This window comes from Anthonomus grandis, chromosome 17, assembly GCF_022605725.1.
Source record: "Anthonomus grandis grandis chromosome 17, icAntGran1.3, whole genome shotgun sequence".
Classification (NCBI taxonomy): Eukaryota; Metazoa; Arthropoda; class Insecta; order Coleoptera; family Curculionidae; genus Anthonomus; species Anthonomus grandis.
The window spans coordinates 18,517,851-18,539,218 of NC_065562.1; the positions used below are offsets into that span (position 1 = coordinate 18,517,851).

At 34.9% G+C, this 21,368-nt stretch overlaps 1 protein-coding gene across 16 annotated transcripts in view; it reads right to left on the bottom strand.

The window, feature by feature from the left end:
* Window positions 1–9: 9 nt before the first annotated feature.
* LOC126746168 (rho GTPase-activating protein 21) overlaps window positions 10–21,368 on the bottom strand; it is a 176,908-nt gene continuing 155,549 nt past the window's right edge. For 15 of the 16 annotated variants that reach the window (XM_050454313.1, XM_050454304.1, XM_050454302.1 and 12 more), the window contains 6 exons: window positions 14,725–14,860; window positions 14,478–14,665; window positions 14,191–14,413; window positions 9,282–9,673; window positions 5,838–5,895; window positions 10–3,288 (listed from right to left, as the gene is read on the bottom strand). In XM_050454313.1, coding sequence (XP_050310270.1) covers window positions 2,429–3,288; window positions 5,838–5,895; window positions 9,282–9,673; window positions 14,191–14,413; window positions 14,478–14,665; window positions 14,725–14,860 — 1,857 coding nt within the window. In that variant the 3' untranslated portion in view covers window positions 10–2,428. Of the gene's footprint in view, window positions 3,289–5,534; window positions 5,726–5,837; window positions 5,896–9,281; window positions 9,674–14,190; window positions 14,414–14,477; window positions 14,666–14,724; window positions 14,861–21,368 lie in introns of all 16 variants that reach the window. The other variant, XR_007663802.1, reaches the window with a different exon arrangement.

The following is a 21,368-nucleotide window of genomic DNA, read 5'->3' on the forward strand; positions in this document are numbered from 1 at the left end:
AACACTTCCTCTCAAAATAACTATTTATTTAATATATTTACAAAAGAATCCTCCGTTTATTTATTTATTTACAAATGTCACAAAATTACAACAACACATACAATAATAATAATAATAATAGTAATAATGTTTATACTTAGAAACTATAAAAACAATAACGGGCAAGATTACAAACAGCCTAGCAGCGTTTTCTTTGACCATACAAGCAAGTTTTAATTAATCGATAAATAATTATAATAATGGTGATTATTATTAGCTGCTATGATACATACCAAAGCACTCGTTACATATTATACATATTATTATATATTATTTATTTATGATTGCATGTATCACAAAACGTTCAAAAATTGCTCTTTCTTTAAATCACAATGAAACAAGCGAAATAATAACAATAAATGCGTAAAATAAAACTGGTAAATTCCACTATACTATGCACGGCTTTTTAGCAAGAAAAAAAACTATATACAATATATCGATTAACTAATGTATGTTGGGTACCAAAACACTATACGTGATTTATTTTTTATCACTTTTACGCACGAAATCGGTTAAAATACGAATGTCACTTTTATTACGATGAATGATACTGTTCTCGTTACCCAACTTAAAACCTAATATCACATTCTTGAAATACCGTATTTTGCCACCCAACACCCTTGATTAATACAATTTTCTCTCTCTCTCTTTTATATATATATATATATATATATATATATATATAAATAGAACAATACTCTCTTATTGCACATCCATATTGGTTTGGAATACACTCTTTCAAATACAAATCAGTCAGTGTCTGTGGAAGAGTGAGGAGGGTTGACAAAAATTTCAGTGAAATGACCCTTACATAAAATTTGAGTAAATTGTTGATACGACGTTAATCTGTGAACGATGATTTACAATTTGAAAGAAATGTTTAATTTAGGCGTGATGTAACAATGACGATTTACTTTCGTGACAATTGACGTTCTTATACTTCGATCATTTGAAAACCGAATCTAGAGTGCTAGAAGGATGGGACACTTTAAACAGTGAATTTTTAGTCAAGGAGTCTTGGAAATGTTCCGACTATAAATATTTCAAGTGTCCCCAAAAGGTTTTTACAATATCTCACCACATAGTTAGACATCAAAATAGGCCGATTTAAAGCAACTTACCTCAGTCCGGAATTGTTCCTATTTAGATCTATTTTTAAGATGCAAAACCCGAATATGCACACCCTTTCCCTGTGACCATCAAAGGCATCACACTGCACTTCTAATGGTTTAAAATGTACATAACTGTTTTCTCAGTGTAGTTGCTTACTTTGTTGTTTAAAAATTATGAATGATGAATTTATGTATTTAACACAAATAAGTGGTTTATGCATGTTAGTGTTCCTTTACATTTTTCATTAAATATCAGAAATTATTTGAATGGTCTGTACCCAAATAACTGGATAGTGGAGGTAATGATGATTCTCGTAAATTGGCCCTCACGTTTTCCAGATTTGACTCCTCTGGATTTTTTTTTTCTGGGGACATATTAAATCCGTGCTATACACCACCACGGTGAATAATGACGAGGAGTTATGGCAACGAATTCAAGACGCGATAAATAATCTTCAACTTAATGCAGTTATGCAGAGAGTTAAATTTAATTTTCTTAGTATTCGTGAAAATCGGGAACATTTTGAATAATTGAATGAATGAATGAATTTCGTGCTCAACAACTTTCAAGTTTTTTTTTTTTTTTAAATTGGAAGGAACTACTCTGAGAAAAAAGTTATGGACCTTTTAAACCATCAGAAGTGCAGCGTGATGCGCCCTTTGATTACCACAGTCTGCATATTCCGAGGTTTGTATTTCCAAAAATACCTGGATATCAATTTTCATTTTTTACTTCACCGTCCTGTAGGTCGAAGCAATTTTGAAACGAGGAACCTTTTTGGAGACTTATATTAATATTTAAAACTGTCAACCTGAAGTGCCATGAATATTTCAAACACTAAATCCTTTTTGTCAAGGGGACTTAGTAATATTAAAATAATTATATCAAGTAAACTTGAAAAGACAGTCAATATTATTTTCCAAGACCTCTTGACTAAGAGAATTTGTTGTTTAAAGTATTTATGGCACTCTAGATTGAAATTTAAAACCCTTCAGTACTAATTAAATGGAATATTTAAATTGATAGTCTAGTGTGCCATGACTATAGTTTTCATTTATTTACTCCTTGACTAAAACTTCACTGTACTCTGACGTATCGATGACGAGTTACATAAATGCCACTTGTCAAACTAGTGACGTCTTAAGTACCTCAAGCTACACTTCAACTGACTTGATTTTAAGCTGTATTAACACACTTTACCGACGACTGACACTATAAATAAGTGAGTAAATACTTTCACTCTTTCCTCCTCACCTCCCAAATTCTCGCTCTCTTACTACACGTGAGATTCCAAGGGCACCTTAAAAACATTCGATTCGGGAAAACTCTGAGGTCGCGAGGAGCCGACAAAGTGCTGCCTGAGGGCCACCACCATATTCTCAGGTCCGATCAGGTTAATCTCGAACAAATAACGTTCGCCCCTCCTGGTCGAGCTGAGGTCCGGCGAACTGGTCCTGATACCTTTCTCCTTGTTGTTGTCCACGTTGTTCGGATCGTTCTCGCTCTGGTTCTCGTTGTCCATGATGTAAGTGACCTTGTCGGGGTCCTTGGTGCCCCCCACCGTGTGTCGCCTCTTGATCGACCGGTCGGGCATCCCGTTTTTCCGTTTGTTCTTCGTCGTTTCCTTCAGGCGTCTCCCGCACCCCAGCAGTTCCCGTTTCTTGTTGATGTTACTCTCGGTTTTCTCTGATTTAGTTAAACTGTCGCTCCGTTTCAGTTTGTCACCTCCCGGTTTGTTGAGGCTCTCGCTCCTTTTCACTTTATTATTAGTCGCGATAGTCCTCTCGGGCTTATTAAGGGACTCCGAACGTTTCAACTTATTGTTACTATTGTTTATCTTAACGGTAAGCGAGATGTGCCTCTCGTTATCCGGTGCGATCGCGCTAGTGTCCTCCTCTTTTTCGGTACTGCGGTCCTTGTTGCTCTCTTTGGAAATCGGCTTGAAGGGCTTTACGTACTGGCCCCCCTTGTGTAAACTGGGGTTTTTATACAAATCGCTTGTCCTAACGCGGGTTTCCTTGTCCAAAGAGGGTTTTTCCGGAGATTCGTCCACGAACGGGATCTCTTCTTTGCCGAGGGAGGATTTTTCTTTCAGTTTTTGGTCGATCAGTTTGGTCATGGTGCTCAGCAAGGACTCTGAAACAGGAAGAGACTTCCGGTTAAATTATGCAAGGTGTTGTGGGTTAAAGTGGGGTTAAAACATTTAGTACAATCGGTTTGCGCATGTCAAGGCGGCGGAAGTATGAAGTGCTTTGCTTTCACAGACAAGACCATCATCATAGGCGAGGATCTCCTTTTAAAAATTTATTAAATAGCCTCGATTTTAAGCCAATTATGGCCCTAATAACAAAAATATCACTATTCTATTAAAATTGAAATTAAGGTCTATATTTTCGTTTAAATGACGGCCTGTTGTATCATTTCAGGCAGTGTAAGCGGTTCTTTGTTTTTAACAGTCTGGAAGAAATACTTAAATATTTTCTCAGCATTTCAAAGCAGTTTTAATCAATTATCATCATTTTGTGTAGTTTCCAAGAGGTTCAACTAAATTTTGGTTTTTGTCCAGGCAGTTGGACAATTTTCTGGTCTCAACTGCCTGGAAGAAGTGAAAAATTTGCCCAGGAACTTGGAAACCTATACAAAATCATCCCAATTGGGAATTATGAATATACACCTCAAATGTCTGTATTAAAATGACCAATTATCCCAGGGTCTTTTGATAATTAAGTTGCTGCTGGTAAAATCAATTTTTAACAATCCCCATTCTAGTCCCTACTAAAACGCTAAAACCGTAACTAAAATAAAATGCCTGGAAAATGCGGCAAATGAACCCAAATGCCTTGAACAAATAAAATATTTGTCCAGAAACTTGAAAACCCATTAAAAATAGTTCAAAATACCTGAGAAATTGTGAAATTGTACCTTATCTGCCTGGAAGTAATAACTTAATATTTTATCACCATTTCCAAGTAGTGTCTACTATTTAACATCATTTTGAGTAATTACCAAGTGGTTCAACTAAATTCTAATATTTGTCCAACAATTTTCTCAGCAGTTTGAACAAATTTCTGGTCTCGACTTCTTGGAAGAAACGAAATTTTAAAAAAATATTTCAGGAGCCCAGAATATGTCAAAAATGAATTTAAGTGTGTGGAAAAATGCGAAAAATGACCGCAATTGCCTGGAAGAAATGAAATATTTGTCCATGAACTTGGAAACCCATTACAAATAGTTCGAAATACTTGAGAAATTGTGAAATTACACCTGAATTATCTGCCTGGAAGTAATAACTTAATATTTTTGTCAATATTTCCAAGCAGTTTTCATCAATTAGCCTCATTTTGTATAAATTCCAAGTGGTTGACCTAAATTCTGATTTTTGTGCAGATGGTTGAGCAATTTTGTGATACCAACTGCCTGAAAGAAACGTAATATGTGTCCAGGAACTTGAAACATATTAAACCTCAAATATCTGGAATAAAATAAAAAATTATTCCACGAGCTTTCCGCAACTAAGTAGCTGGCAAAATTAATTTTTAACAAACCCCCTTTTGTAATCCTAAAATCAAAGTACTGTTTCAAAAATGGACAAAAAACCCTCGATTTTGTACACATTTTCAGCAAGTTATAAGCGTAACATTAAAAAAAAAACATTTTTTAAACATTTGAATAGTTAAAATCGTTCCTGTTTTATTTCCAGGCAGTTGAAGCGTTTTTCTTGCTATTGTCAGCTGCCTGAAAAAAATTATTAAATATTTGACAAATTTTTCCAAGTCAAGTGTCAAGGAAATCAATTTTCATTAATTAGTATGCAGTTTGGACAATAATTATCTGGTGTCAAGTGCTTGGTTGAAACGAAATTAAAAAGAAAATAATTCCAGAAGTCCAAAATACCCGAAAATTAATATAATAGAAAAATGAGGAAAATGGTTCCAATTGCCTAGAAGAAAAATAAAAATTTGTCCAGGAACTAGGAAGCCCATTAAGAATAGTCCTAATTACTTGAGAAATTGTAAAAATACACCCCAACTGCCTAGAAGAAATAACTCAATATATCAGTAATATTTTCCAGACAGTTTTCATCAAATCAGCGTCATTTTATGTAGTGAAAAAAATATCCCAGGAGTTTTTTGCCACCTAAGTGGCTAGTAAAATCAATTTTCAGCTAACCCCATTCCTAATCTCAAAAACCTCTCTAACTTTTCCCCTACTAAACCCTCGGAAACCTTAACCTTAAAAATCAATATTGATTAACGCAAATCATCGGTCTTGTCTGTATAATTTATATGGAGGGTTAAAGCTTAAAAAAAAAGAAAAAACACTTAAAGCATTAAAAGTAACTAGCATGATGCATCACACCGATGAGTCTTGGCCCTTTCTACCTTTGGTTCACGAACGTGGTTTTTTTTGTTTTATGTTTTTATTTTTTTGTTTGGTAATTAAAGACGATTGTAAAGCTGACGGGTTCTGGGAGGCCTTTGAGGGGCCATCGTCGCGGGAGCCCTCACCGACCTCCAGCCAATAGGAACGGACGATGACGACGACGACGAATGGACAAGGACGACGTTGCTGCCTACAATTTACGATTTACGATACATTTTACCGTTTAACCTACAGTGGAACTAAACCAGAGTCTACTCTACTAATTTATGCTGGAATTAATTTAGGGTATATAGTAGACTTACCGTCTTCAGTGGCCAGTTTGTGTAAAGACTCTAAGGAACCTCTGCGCTGACAGTCATTCTAAAAAGGAGTAATTTGAAGATTAGTGTCAGAAATAGAAGAGGGTGAGGAAGGAGGAAATTCTAATGTTTTAGTCACGGTAGCTATGATGGTGCATACATGAAAATAATTCCTTAAAACAAGGAGAATTCACACAAGTAATCTCAAAACAATTTTTTATTATTCAAATAAATTAATTTCTTTAAAATATTTTATAGAAATAAAGAAATATATGAAGATACTAAATTATGAACGCGAGAATATTACCCCAAGTTGTAGAATTTTTAATACAAGAGACCAAGAACTTGGTCGTAAGTTTAACGCTTTGTATGTACACGTTATTTGGCAAAAACATTGAAGGGAATTTAAAACATTTCTAAATTGTTCCCTGGGCCTTTAAAAGGGGACGCGTTTAATAGTTTAGTCAGGTTAGAGTTTTTGACCTGAATTTCATTACAATCAATTTACCTTAATCGAATAAACTTTAACTATTAACTTTTATACTTGATAAAATAAAAGTATCTCTCAAAACGATTATCTGGCGATTTTCAAATAATCGTTTAATTATCTTTCTATGAAAAAAAGAGAGTACATGACCATACTTATAAAGTTTAAGAAATACAACATATTTTGATGTAAAGAAAAGTCAGCATTACAATAAAAGAAAGTATACACATCTAAATTAAGGAATTTTCTTCGTGAGTGTGACGTTTAACAGGAAGTCTATATTTCATGGTGGAAAAGTATTATGGCCATTTAAATTAGAGACTTTAAATTGTCACTTGTCAAATATGAAAGCTCAGTTAATGGCGTAAAAGTAAAGTCGACATCATTTCCTGTTACTAGCAGGTCTTTCTTTGTTATATCACGGTTTCTACGGTTATTGCCATTTCCGGTTTAAGATAGTCGATCATGACCATCTAGATAAAAAATTGACTTCATTTGTCTAACATAATAATTGATGACGTGTGAAAAATGATTAATGTCACCTGCAGGGAGTGAGAGGGTAAACAAACATTTTTTTTTCGCCACCTTGATGACGTAAAAATAGGGTCAACGTTACTTTCGATATAACCGGAAGTTCGGCCTAGATTAGATTAGATTAGATTAAAATAAGGGTGAAGTTTCACTGCGACCTAAAAGATCTATTGTGTGCCCCTTTCCAATTACTGCTTGATGGTATTCTCAAGTCAAATTACTTCGTACAATCCTATGGCTTTAATAAAGGCTAGTAGTTGTGACGGTTCCAGTAATGAGATATTTCCTTCTGGAATTTCATAATTACCGAGGTGCATGGCACGACTTTCGGCAACTGTTTCGCATGTAGTTACTAGGTGTTCTGGGGTCTCTTCCTCTTCCCCACAGAATCTGCATTCACCTGTCTATTCTAGTTTTAGTTTCCTGCGGTGTTCTCGAAGGTGACAGTGCCCTGTTAGGAATCCTGTTACAATCCGTAGTTTAGTTTTAGTTAAACTTACTAGAGCTTTAGATTTTTTTGGGTCGAGGGTTCCAAGGAACATCTTGGAGTGTCTCAACCCTGGATGATCATCCCAGAGGCTTTCTCTGAGTTGTTCCTCTATTTTTGTAAGCTCATATAGGTAAGTATTCTTTCCTATGCCGCAGAAAGGTTCCGGTCCTACAAATTGAGAACCAGATCCCTTTTTTGCCAGAATATTGGCTTCTTCGTTACCTTGCACGCCTGTATGTCCAGGTACCCACAATATTGTGACTTTATTTCTCTTTCCTACCTCATTAAGTTTGCCCAAACAGTCTCTTACCATTTTAGAACTGATGACATGTGAACTCAGTGCTGCTATGGCTGCTTGACTGTCGGTGAAGATTGCGATGTCCTGCTTGAGGTAGTCTTTGTTCAAGATTAATTGAGCGCATCTTTCTATAGCGTGTATTTCCGCTTGAAAGACACTGGTGTATTTTCCCAGTAGCTCTGAGTATTTGGTGCCAGGCCCAAATACTCCAGCTCCTGTTCCTTTTTCGGTTTTAGAACCATCTGTGTACCATTTGATAGTATTCTGTTTAAGTGAGCGGGCGACAGATCCATTTTCCCAGTCACTTTTGTTGTCAATTTTTGTACTGAAATTCCTAACAAAGTGATATTCCCGAGTTATATCGTCCTTGGGAAGATCGAACAGGGGAATGGATCTTGTTTGAGATACCCAGGCTCTCTGATCAATGTCCCTACTGTTCGTTCTATCCCTTGCTAATCTGAACATGGCCCTTTTAGCAGCTCCCTCTACTGCCAGGTGAAGAGGTGCCAGGTCAACTATGACCTCCAGTGCTGCTGTGGGGCATGTTTTCATAGCTCCTGTGATGCATACGCATGCAAGTCTTTGAACCTTGTCAAGTTTACGCAAGTTCGGCCTATAAGATGGTCGAAAATTATTTGTCATGATTATTTAGATTACAGGCGGCTTTCAATTATTGTAATAAAAAAGAGACTTTCATGGGCGAAATTTGAGGTTAAGGTCACTTATATCATGACCGTTTAGATGAGAGTCATTAAAATGAGCTTTATTTGTCAATTAGGAAAAATATTACTCCCGATTTAAGCCCTATAAGACAGTCTGAGACTGCTTGTCATAAAAAGTTAACTTGTCATATATCTATATTTAGTTTGTCCTGACTGACTGACTCATCATCGCAGAGCCCAAACTACAATAGCTAGAAACGTGAAATTTTGCCAACGGGTTCCTTTTATAATGTAGGCACCGGATATGAACGGATCTTTCGAAATTTCACCGATAAGGGGTAAAAAATGGGAAAATTGTTACCCGTGACCTCGAGAACTAAGGGAGCGTGCCTTCGGGGTTTGAACGGAGACTGCCCGCACCAACGAGTCGCAGGCATCAACTTAAGACAAAAAAAAATTAACTGCAACAATGTTTTTTATAATGTAGGCCCCGGATACGAACGAACTTTTTGAAATTCCACCGATAAGGGGTGTTAGCGATATGATAAATATCGCATAGCGGCATAAAACTGATTAATAAATACGACTGAAAAAGTGTATTATTTATATTTTGGTAGACATAACAACTAGGCGGGTCCATGCGAGACTGACACCCGAGAGGTGATTCGGCTCTGTCTTACCGCTCGCTCTACATCTAACGAATCATTTTTAAGATTATTTGTCTCTTGATTTATAATAATTATATTATATTAATCGCGCCCTTTGACCTCAAGAAAAACGGCGTGGCAATTGTGGGTTGCATGTACTATCAATGAGGCGAGGCTTCGGATTTTATTTTTGTGTATTTTGGGTTGCATTTACTATTATTGGAGGCCTTCTTCGACTTAGTATATCCTAGTATATCCTAGAGCTAGTATATCCATAAAAAGAGAATTCAAGACCAAATCACCGGAACAACATCCGGCGACACAAAACTCACCTCGTTCTCATATTTCACCTTCTTCATGCCTCCCCCGTTGGCGTTAACGTCACCGGTTGCGGTGTTGACGTTCTCCACCGAACTGCCACGTCTCATGCCGTACCGCGACGCCATAATTTTCCCGTCCAACTCGCTCGAATCGCCGCACTGTTTGGCAACACTGTACGAGTACCGGGTGGTCGCCTCGCCGCTATTGCTGTACTGCACCATCGAGTCCATCGAGTTCCGATTGGTTGCCGAGGCGGGGCGTGTGAACACGTTCGTGGCCGAGTGGGTTTTCGTAAGCAAAAAGTCCGGATGCTGCTGTAGCTGTTGTTGCTGTTTCAGGGTCGAGAGTCGTTGCTGGTTGGAGCTGACGTTGTTCGCCGAGGAGCTCAGGTGGGTTCTTGGGTCTGAAATGTGACCAGAAACATATGAAAGAAAATGTGCTATATTACGAAGACGAAATCTTGTGTACAAGCATCATCAATACTTAAAAATTCCAAATTCACAGAAGAGCCAATACATGATTCTAAGCTATAAAAAAAAAATGCGTTATTCAAAAATTACAAAAAAAGGCCTAAAAATAAGTGAAACTGCTTTTTAAAACAGAAGTTAGCGGAAGTAAATTAAACAATAATAGGACGAAACAAAAGCTATTACAAAATATGAAAATTATGTTAGAGCACAGGTCAAAAGTTATCGTTCGTAAAAAATTCATTAAGGCTATAATATTCCTTAGGTAATAAAAGTGATTTTAACTTTTTAGTGTTTGATGTTTTCCTAATATGTAGAGGAATACATACAGGAGGATGTAGGGATTGGTATGAGTAAAATAAAGAGGGGTTACTTCTCGAATCACTTAATTTTTCTGATATTTTGACTTTGGTTGAGCATCGGTTGCGACCCCTTGAACCTTTGTATATGACAAATTATCTAGCTAAATTTGATGGATTAAGTACAATTCATGGTGGAACCATCTTTATATAATCGATTTAAAAGTAAAAAAATTGACAGCTTTAACTTTTTGTTACAGGACAGTATGTTTTTTTTTTAAATAATTAAAGTTTATGTAATTTGTATTTATAGGTCACCATCCACAAATGTTACATTTTTTATCGTGAATTGGATTCTTCTTTTTTATAGACGTGTCCACGAAAGTTGAATCTCATTCATGTTCATATTCTACTAGTAAAATTGAAATTAGCTCTTCGAAAAACTTAAGTATCTTTATTCTTAATATACAATCCCTAAGAAACAAGATGGATGAGCTTCATCTTTTGCTGAACACATGTAATTTTCCTGATATTGTACTTCTGACTGAGCACTGGTTGAGGCCTAGTGAATGTTTTTTAATATCTGATTATCTTCCTATATCAAATTTTTGTCGTCAACAATCTATACATGGAGGAACCATGATCTTGGCTAGGCAAACAATTGAAACGATTTTTTGTAATATTGATAAGTATGATAATCTTCTGTTAGAGAATGTTTTTGAATTCTCTCTTTCTTTTTGTAAGCGTTTTAATTTATATATTCTTTGTGTTTATAGGCCACCTACAGGAGATATTGCTATGTTTATGGACAAACTTGATTCTATTTTATCCCAGTTGTCCCTACACTCTAAGTTTATATTGGCTGGTGACTTTAATATCAACTACACTGATGAAACCTTGCCACGTACTTCTCTTTTAAGTATTTTAAATTCTTACGACTTGAAAATGCACGTTCTTTCTCCCACACGAATAACTTCTTCATCTGCAACTACAATTGACTATTTCTGTACAAATTTTGTTGACGTTTTATGCACAGTACTCCCATCTGGTATTTCCGACCATGAAGCTATTCTTGCTAAAATGCCATATAATACTGTATCATCTTCATCTCATTATATGGGAAGAATTTTCAGCAGGAGAAATTTCAATGCTTTTTCTGCTGCTACAGCTTCGGTAAATTGGAATGCACTTGAAACGGCTTCTGACCCACTTACTTTATTTTTTCAAGTTCTGTGTGATAAGATCAATCAGTGCTTTCCTAAAATGAGGCTTAAAACTAAAAAACGAAAACCATGGGTTACAAGAGGCCTTAGAATTTCTGCTAAAAACCTCCGTTTTTTAACTAAATTGTGCAAATATACCACAAATGAAAATATCCTTGTATATCATCAGAAATACCGTAGTCTGTACAGAAAGACAATTAAAGCAGCAAAATCTAATTATTATAGGGATCGCTTAAATATGTCATCAAATAGGCAAAGAGAGTGTTGGTCGATTATTAATGATTTTAGACATTGTCATAGAAAAGTATCGGAACCGGAGTTAAGACCTGACATTTTAAACGACTATTATTGTGATATACCTAATATCTTGCTCAAGGGCATTCGTAGTAACATTGATCCCTTACACTATCTTCAACAAGTGTCGGTTGAGCATTCATTTTTCTTTCATCCTGTCGAACTTACCGAAGTAAAAAATGAAATCAAACGCCTAAAAAACCATAAATCATCTGGAGCTGATGGGATATCTTCGAGGTTGTTACTCTTTTTGCCTGATTCAGCCTTAAATGCTTTAGTTTTTGCCATAAACAATTCTTTACATAATGGCATTTTTCCTTCATGTTTAAAAGAGGCAGTGGTTATCCCTCTTCATAAGGGTGGAGAGTTGGATCAGCCTTGTAATTTCCGTCCCATTTCTATTTTGTCTACCCTCTCTAAGATAGTTGAAAAACTTGCAAAAAGCAGAATTTTGTCCTTTTTACATCATAATGGCATTTTGTCTGCAAATCAGTTTGGATTTCAAGCCGGTAAAGGGACTCATGATGCTGTTTTTAGCTTTTTGGAGAGCGTCTATGTGTCCTTGAATTCTGGAGAGTCATCGGCGGCAGTGTTTTGTGATCTATCCAAAGCATTTGACTGTGTGGATCATGGAATACTGTTATCTAAGCTCGATAAATATGGTTTTAGAGGCGTAGCATTGCGATGGCTTGAGTCCTATCTATCAAATCGTACTCAGAAGGTTTCAGTGTCTGGGCGTTTGTCTGCTTCTAGATCCCTAAAATGCGGCGTTCCCCAGGGTTCAGTGTTGGGACCACTGTTATTTTTACTGTATGTGGATGACTTGAGTTCATTGAAACTGCAGGGCAAGGTGGTTCAGTTTGCTGATGATACCACCATACTATGGAGCCATAAAAATTCTGACTATATTAAGACTTGTATCCTTGAAGACCTTCAGATTTTATCAGGGTGGTGTGCTTCCAACAGGCTCGTGTTTAATGTAAGAAAGACGTCTATTATGGGGTTTAAGTGCGATGTTCAGGGTCTGATGTTTGACGAAAATTCCCTCTTGCAGAATAAAGAGTGCTGCAAGTTCCTAGGAATTACCATTGATGGTCGCCTTCGGTTTGAAGATCATATTTTACATTTAGCTGGGAAATTATCTTCTGGATGTTTCGCAGTAAGAATGGCAAAACAAGAGCTGGGAGGGGTGGTTGCACGTTCAGTGTACTTTTCACTTATTGAATCTCATATTCGGTATGGCTTGCCTTTTTGGGGTTTAACCAATAAGGGGCTACTTAACATTATCTTTGTTATTCAAAAAAAAGCAGTTAGATACCTGTGTTCTGCTAAGTTAAGAGATTCTTGCAAACCCCTCTTCATTTCTGAAAAAATCCTAACTCTTTTTTCACTCTTTATCTTAGAAACAGCTGCCCTTATTCACAAAATTCCCAAACTACCCTCTGACACTGGCCATTTGACTCGTCGTGTAAATGATGTTCCCCTACCTATTCCTACGTCTTCCCTTACCAAAAACTCATTAATTTACATAAGTAAAAAAATTTACAATCATGTTCCTCTGTGTGTTAGACATATATCGGATATTAAGAAATTTAAAAGAGAATTAAAGTCGCTTTTATTGGCTAAGGCATATTATAACCTGGATGACTTTTTTAATGATAGGTTTTAACCTTGGACATGTTGGAAAGTTTTCTTTTTTTCCTTTTTTCTTCTCTAGTTTTGTCAACAAGTTTACCTTTATTTAGTAATTGATTGTTTTATTTAGTTATCTTTAATTTAAGTATGTTCAAAAAGTTTTGTCTTTTTGTGTTTAATTTTGTTCATTGTTTTGTCAATTTTTTAAATTGTATTTGTGTTTTGTCTTTTTAGCTTGTAGGATGCTTGTACACAAGATTATTCTTATGTAATATAGCACATTTTCTTTCTTTCTTTCTTTCTTTCTTTCTTATAATCTTGTTGAGTCAATTCTCAGTTAACAGGAGACTTCAATATTGGTTACTCAAATAAGTTAGATCCCAATACGCAATCATTTGTTTATGCGTGTTGATGAGCCTACTAGATTCTCTGCCTTTTCTTGTTCGGTTCTGGATTATGTATGTACGTCTTTTGATAATAAAAGTATGAAATGCAATGCTGGATTACCAGATCATGAAGCTGTTGGTGCACCATTGCCACTTGAACATTATGGTCAGGGTAAACTTCAAAAAAGGGTGGGTCGTATATTTTCCAAAAAAAGTTGTGAAAGACTCAGTTTAATTTGTATGGAGACCCATTGGGAAAATGCCCTAAACTTTGATGATCCACTTCAGAAATTCCACAATACTCTATGTGTATTATTTAATGATTCTTTACCCATAGCAGTTATAAAAAATAAAGAAAAGAAACCTTGGATTACAAGAGGTATAATAACATCCAGTAAAAATATGAAGGCATTACGTTATATAAAAAAATATTTCTCCCAAAATGTAACGTTTATATCATTTTATAATAAATATGGGAAAATTTACAGGAAAGTCAATATTTTCAAAACCAAAGGATTTACGGAAAAAAATCAAGAATACTCAACTCCCTTTGCAATGACTCCCTTTAAAGATCTGAAATTTAAAAACTGACCGTGTTAGGAGTGGCCAAACTTACCGACTGATATCGGTACCGTCCTGGGCCGCTGCAGCATCGCCTCCGTTTCCTGCTTGAAATTCTCGATCCTCCTGGAAAACTCCTGCTGGTCCGTCTTGTAATTGAACCACGGATCCTTGTCCGATCCTTGTTGCTTACTACACGGCGGTTTACTTCTGTCCTTCTTCTCCATATCCTTAGCCGTGATTGAGGGGAGATTGTCGATTTTCGGTTGTTCCGAGATCTACGACATAATAAAAGAGCACAGTGTAGAGTTTAGTTTTATTAAAAGGCATTTGTAGACGCACTTGCTCCATGTTGAAATGGGCGAAAGTTTTCGGACTGGTGGGCGTGGTCGGTTCTTCCCTGCCTCCGCCGCCCTCTTGGTTATTGTGGCTTCTCGAGGGTTTGCGCATCACTTTTCTTTGGGCCGCGGTAAACAGAGACGACAAGAGGGCGCCGTTTTTCTCTTTTTGTTCCTTGTTTAATGCTGAAACTTTTTTTGCAAAGGGATTAGTTGAGGGGGCGGTGACTTTTTTTTTTTAGGATTTTTACCTTCAAATTTGCCAATGTTGTTCAGTAGTACCTGATTACTCGCCTCAAAGTCGTCATAGTTGTCTGGAATCGCCAAAGGGACCAACGGGGGTTGGGGTGGGGACTCCGATTCGTCTTCAGGGAAGAACCAATCGACCTTTATAGAAAAATTGAAGTTTGAATAAAATTAGACGTGAAGTTCGTTATTTTCAATGGGACACCTTATATCATTGCCTCTTTGCACTCTACGTGAAATTCTAAGTAATTTGATGAATATGAATGTCTTTTTTTAACTTTCAGAGGCCCTAGAGTCAACATTGTTTAATAAAAAACTCTCAAGATCAAATCATAGATGTTTTATTAATCAACCATAAGAATAGTTTTAAAGTAACAGGTCCCGATTACACCAAAAATTACATATCACAACTAATGCATACTAGCAATCCAATAAAGACTAAAACACTCTAAAGTAGAGGAACAATTTATTAATCTTTCAGGTCTTAAGATAGTTTTACAAGAACGTAATTTTCAATATGTAACGGTTATGAACAATGATTTATTTCTAGCATACTGAATGCTTTAGCCATTGTGACTTCCTTGAGAATAATTACCATTTTTCTTAGATATAAGTTATGATGGAACAACAGCAAGAGATTTCAGCTATAAAAAAATATAAGAGAAAACCTAAATTACTATAAATTCAAAAGAAATAAAATCCAAAGGAAATATAGCCAATCTTGTAGAAATTTGTACCAAAAGATATACAGGTACTGAGTCAAGATAAAGTGGAAATAAATAGGACATAAGTAAATATGGAGAATGATGTTCGTAATAAACTAAATTCTTGTTTTGTTGAGAATGTAAATGAAATTCTGATAGACGTAAAAAAAATTACCTACTTTTTCAAAAATTATTAACCCACTATGGCGGATGCAGGGTATAATACCCCATATTCCTCTTGGGTTAGATTGTCTATCCCTTTAGGATAGACATAGCTCCAGGACAAACACCAGCTAGGCATTTAGACGCTCTTACCAAGGCTTTTTTGTTAAAAGTAAGGGCTACAGAGTATTTTGCTGAACGATTTTTAATCCAATAAATAGGTTTGCAATTCATATCTTTCCATTGCTTAGTACTGTACTTGAACATATTTATGCGTTTAAATTAGGATAAATTACGCTTGTTTTGTCGCGCAATTGTAAATTTTCATGTGCATTTACTCTAATGTTTGTTTTACTGTTCTGCAATACTTTCATTTTAGTTATGGGACTAGCATCAAGCTTTGCTAATAACAATATTCAAATTTGTTTTGACATTAAAGCTGAATATGGTTTAAATTTAAACATTACTAAGATCTTAACATATGATATATTTGAAGGTAATAGCTCACTCCCTAACAAGATTACTGCAGGCCCAGATGAGATTCCGAATTTTCTCTTGAGGAAATGTGTATGTACTCTTGCCATTCCTTTATCTTTGTTATTTAATGCTTCCTTACAAACATCCACATTTCCAATTGCCTGCAGGAAAAGTTTTATTGTGCCATTGTTTAAAGCTGGCCGTCGGGATGTCATAGATAATTATAGAAGTATCTGCATTCAATCTTCAATACCTAAACTTTTTGATAGCCTTATAGCTAATCAACTTTCTTGGTTATGCAAAGGCTTAATATCAGATTCACAGCATGGGTTTTGCAAGAATCAGTCTACTGCCACTAACTTGATCTGTTAGAAATTGAAATTAGAGGATCATAAACAAATTGATTCTATATACACCGATTTTAGTAAGGCGTTTGATCGTATTGATCATCAAATTCTTCTGTCAAAACTGATCTCCGTAGGGTTTCATGTTGATTTTGTGAGTTGGATTAAAAATTCTTTAACTGGCCGTATTCAAAGGGTCAGGGTAGGTGGACATCTTTCTGATCCTATCAGCGTAACATCAGGTCTCCCTCAGGGAGGGCATACATCACCCTTATTATTTAATTTATTTATTGATGATATAGTTAACTGTTTCCTATATAGTCAGTGTTTTATGTTTGCAGACGACTTAAAATTTTGGAGGGTGGTTGGTAGTATTGTGGATCAAGAATTACTACAAGCAGATATGGATCGCTTAAATAATTGGTGTGAACAAAACAATCTTCATTTAAATGTTGAGAAATGTTGTGTTATTAGTTTCACTCGCAGGATCAACAATAATGAGCCACTGAATTATGTTGCATCTATTAGGGATTTGGGAGTTATTTTTGATGAGAAACTCATATTTATTGATCATATTAATTCAATTTCTGTAAAAGCATCAAAATTGCTAGGGTTTGTTATGAGAAACTGTTCATATTTCTCAGTCTCTTCAACAAGAAGGGTTTATTGCTCCCTAGTAAGAACTATAGGTAGAAAAGTTTATAAAAAACCGGCTGCTCAATATGCGCACAAACCCATTTTTCAACACAAAATCGATAGAAAATCCGGTGGCAGAGAGAAAAGATGACCGCAATATATTTTCTCTCGCTTCTTATTAAAGAAACCGCAAGAACAAAGCAGTCGCCGTACTTCGTTTCTTCGTACCTGCCGGGGATTTAAAGCCTATGACGTATCCTGAAGGCTAGCTACTCAGTGTCGTCTCGTACAGGAAGTGAGTTAATAGTGTTATAAGGCATTTAAAATCTGTTGTGTGTTTTTTTTTAAGTATAATAGTGAAATAAACTATAGCTTTTTTAGTTAGACTATCCGATTTTTATTGTAAAAGGTAAGTAAAATTGGTTTAAATTATTCAATTGTCTAATAATTAAAAAAAATAAATGAAAATTAATTACTGTTAAAAGTTATATTATGTAAAATATACTTTGATTTTAAGTGACAAAATAATAGGTATTTAACTTGTAGGTATATATGTACAGCCAAAGATAATACTACTACGTAGTAGTATTATCTTTGGTACAGCCTAGAGTGTGCATGTGTATATTAACTCTTTTACTTTCTACGTTTGCGTGGTTCCCCTTTATTGACTTGCTAGGAAAGGGTCCCAAGGAAAATTGATCTAATTACCCAAATTGTTGCCCCCCTTGGGAGCATTTTTGCCCTCGAATTCATCTTCAGGAACTCGACTATATTATTGTAAAAAAATTATGAAAATCCTTTAAGTAGTTTCCAAGTTATGCCCAAAAACGTCCACTAGTTAATCAAATTCTTGATGCTTTGTTGACCAAATTCTCTTTAAATCAGAGAGTTTTTGAGGCACAAGAAACGTTCATATATGAAATCATTTGCTAATAACCGCCCTTCCTTTATCAAAATACCTTTTAACCCAATTAATTAACCTAAGAACGGATTAACTTAGAAACTATCCCTGATCATGATTCTTCGATGCATTCAGATGCATATCTCCCAAAAGGTGCTTAATTGGGTTTAAATCAGGATATTGTGATGGCCATACAAAACCTTTTTCTTCCTAAATTAAGCCATTTCCTGCTAAAAGGATCGAGTGAAAGATTGAAAGGAATGAGCGCAGTATTTAACTGCCTGGAATAAATTAAATAATCTTTTCTAGGCATTTGAAGCACAAGGAATTGACTAATTTAAAGTAATCGGTTATGGTGAATGTGTATTTCTTTAAAGGCACTTATTACTTAACTGCCTTTAATATATTAAATAATGATTTTCTTCCAAATAGTTAAAGCAAGAAAAATTGTTCTCTATTAGTCCTTTACTGAACTTTAGAACTGCTAGAGATGAATATTTTCAAAGTCTTCCTATGCAATTAAATTGGATTAACAAACTTGAAGTGTCTAGAATAAATTGAATAATGATTTTTAGACATTTATAATACAGATCTCTATGCAAAGGCCCTAGGGCTTCTATGGTATTCAACTGCCTGGAAGAATATCATTATTTAATTTAGTAAGTAGTCAAAAAGTCATAGTAATTGCTTTTAAAGAATTATCATACAAATTTGCCCTAACCAATTGCTTGAAAAAAATTCCTCATAGTTGTACTACAAAAGGGGGATTCAAGGAGTCCCACGAATATGAAATACAGTAGAAACAGTTGATACTTTCCCTATTTTCATTCTAGCCCGATTTGATCTAGATTACATTCAAAAACTTATCAACGTGACTGGAGGGTGCTGTAGATTGATATAGTTAGAAAAGTTTATAAAGAACCGGTGACATCAACAGGCGGCAAAATCCGCGCATCTCGTTATTCTATCGATCGGGTCATGTACCAAAAAAGTATCGTAGTAACGTAGTATTATCTTTGATACAGCCTAGAGTGTGCATGTGTATATTAACTTTTTTACTTTCTAATTTTTGTTTAGATGTCACCTAAGAAAGTAGGCAAACAAGGACAAATAATTCACAGCCAAGGGAGAGAGATTATTTCTAACGTGGCAGCTTTTATGAAAAAAGAAGGAGAGCAAAGAATTACTATTCCTTTGAAAAATGTTAGGTAAGTGAACAATATAAATTCGTATTTTATTGTAGGATGTTTTCAAATTTTAATTTTTATTGTACTGATAACTTACAATAATAGTATATAATTATTTTAGACAACGTACGTTAGCTGCCACTCGAGTATCCCAGTCAACTTACAGAAGAGTGGTAATGGTGGTAAGTAGTATCCTGTAAAAACCAAGTTGGACGACCTAATGGAAAAGCATGGACACATTGTGTTACGTTTGCCTCCATATCACCCAGACCTTAATCCGATAGAAAAAATTTGGGCAACTGTTAGGAATTGGGTGGCAAGCAGAAATTCCACTTTTAAATTGGCGGATGTCGAAACTTTGACAAGGCAGAAATTTGCGGAAATTTCGAATGATGAGTGGATAAATATTTGCAACCATATAGACAACATAGAAAAACAATATTTCGAAAGTCATCACCTTTTTGATGAAGCATTGGATTCTTTAAAATTTACAGTAAATACAGGCTCATCTGATGAAGAGATTGAATGGTCTTCATTGGATGAATCTGATTTAAGTTGTAATACACTATCAGATAGTGAATAAAAATATATAATTCAAATTCAAATTTATTAATCATTTTGGTTATATTATAACAATTTTTAACTTAATTATATTCAATAATAATAGTTAACAGTCATTGTTTTTAACATACACCTAGATGTTGTAACATCTGTTTGTGTATGCTGAGAAATCACAAAATTTTAGTAATAATGTAAAATATAACTAACCATAATCTACAACTAAACAAAAATTCTCCAATAAAATTTCCCTTCCCAAAACTATTTAAAAAAATTAAATTTATCTATATTTGAATAAATAAATTTTCTACAGACCTTACTAAAGTTTTTAATATTATTTATATTTTTTAAGCTGTTTGGTAAGATGTTATAAAATTTCGGGGACAAGTATCCTAAAAATCGCTGCCCTATAGTTTTTTTTATGTTTGGTATTTTTAGGTGTCTGTTTATATTATTTCGGGTTGTGTAGGAATGACTAACATAATTCTTGATTTTTTCTGATTTATGTGTATAAATGCATGTTGACAATATGTAAATTGAGTGTATATTAAAAATTTCTTCAGAATATAATTGTTGTGTAGGAAATCTTTTTTGTTTTTTGTATATAACTTTTAAAATAAAGTTTTGTACTACATTAAGTTGTTTTAAACAATTCTTGTATAGACCTCCCCAGACAATCACCCCATACCTTAACAAGGACTCAACCAAGGATTTATAAATTAAAATTAGTAGTTTTTCATTTAAGATATTTCTCAAAATATGAAATCGATAAATAAGTTTACGGATGTTTTGTGTTAATTTTAGAATGTGTTGGTCCCATTTTAAATGTTTATCCACAATGATAAAATAATGAAATAAGACTTTAAGCTTATACCAATTTGTTTCTTTACACAAGTCGTTTAAAATATCTGATCCTTAAAAAAAAAATGCGAATAAAGAATAGTTTTCAGCTACCTATTTGAAGTCCTGTTTTAAAAATAATTAGCGAACTGCATCCTCCTGTAAGTAGAACTATTTTTTGCTAAAAAATATCATTTTAATTTATCTACATTTTTTTAAACGAATCTCAGAGCAATTAAATTCAAATATATGCATTCTTAGTTGGTATTTCAACTAAATCAAACGCACTTATAATACCGCTAGCTATACCTACTAAAAATCTAGGGCTATTTAAACTCTAGTACAAATAAATATTAATAATTTCAACAAGTGTGCCGCCTCCACTGTCTTCAGACCTCGACATAGTCATCTGACCCGATCGATAGAATAACGAGATGCGCGGATTTCGCCGCCTGTTGATGTCACCGGTTCTTTATAAACTTTTCTAACTATATATTGGAGTACTGCTCTGTAGTTTGGTCTCCGTACCACCAGATTCATATCGATGCTTTAGAAAGAGTTCAACATAAATCCCTGAGATATTGTGCTCATAGAACTTTAACTGTTATTGAGAACCATGACTATTCTTATATTGAAAGTCAATTATCTATTCCGACACTGTCGCAACGCCGTAATATTTCTGGTGCTAGTTTTATATATAAGATCGTTAATAGGCTTATTGATTGCCCTGATCTGTTGGGTCGCATACGATTTAATGTTCCTTATCACGGGTTGCGCCATAATGCAACCTTTAACATTTCATTCCACAGAACATCCTATGGAATTAATAATCCTATGGAT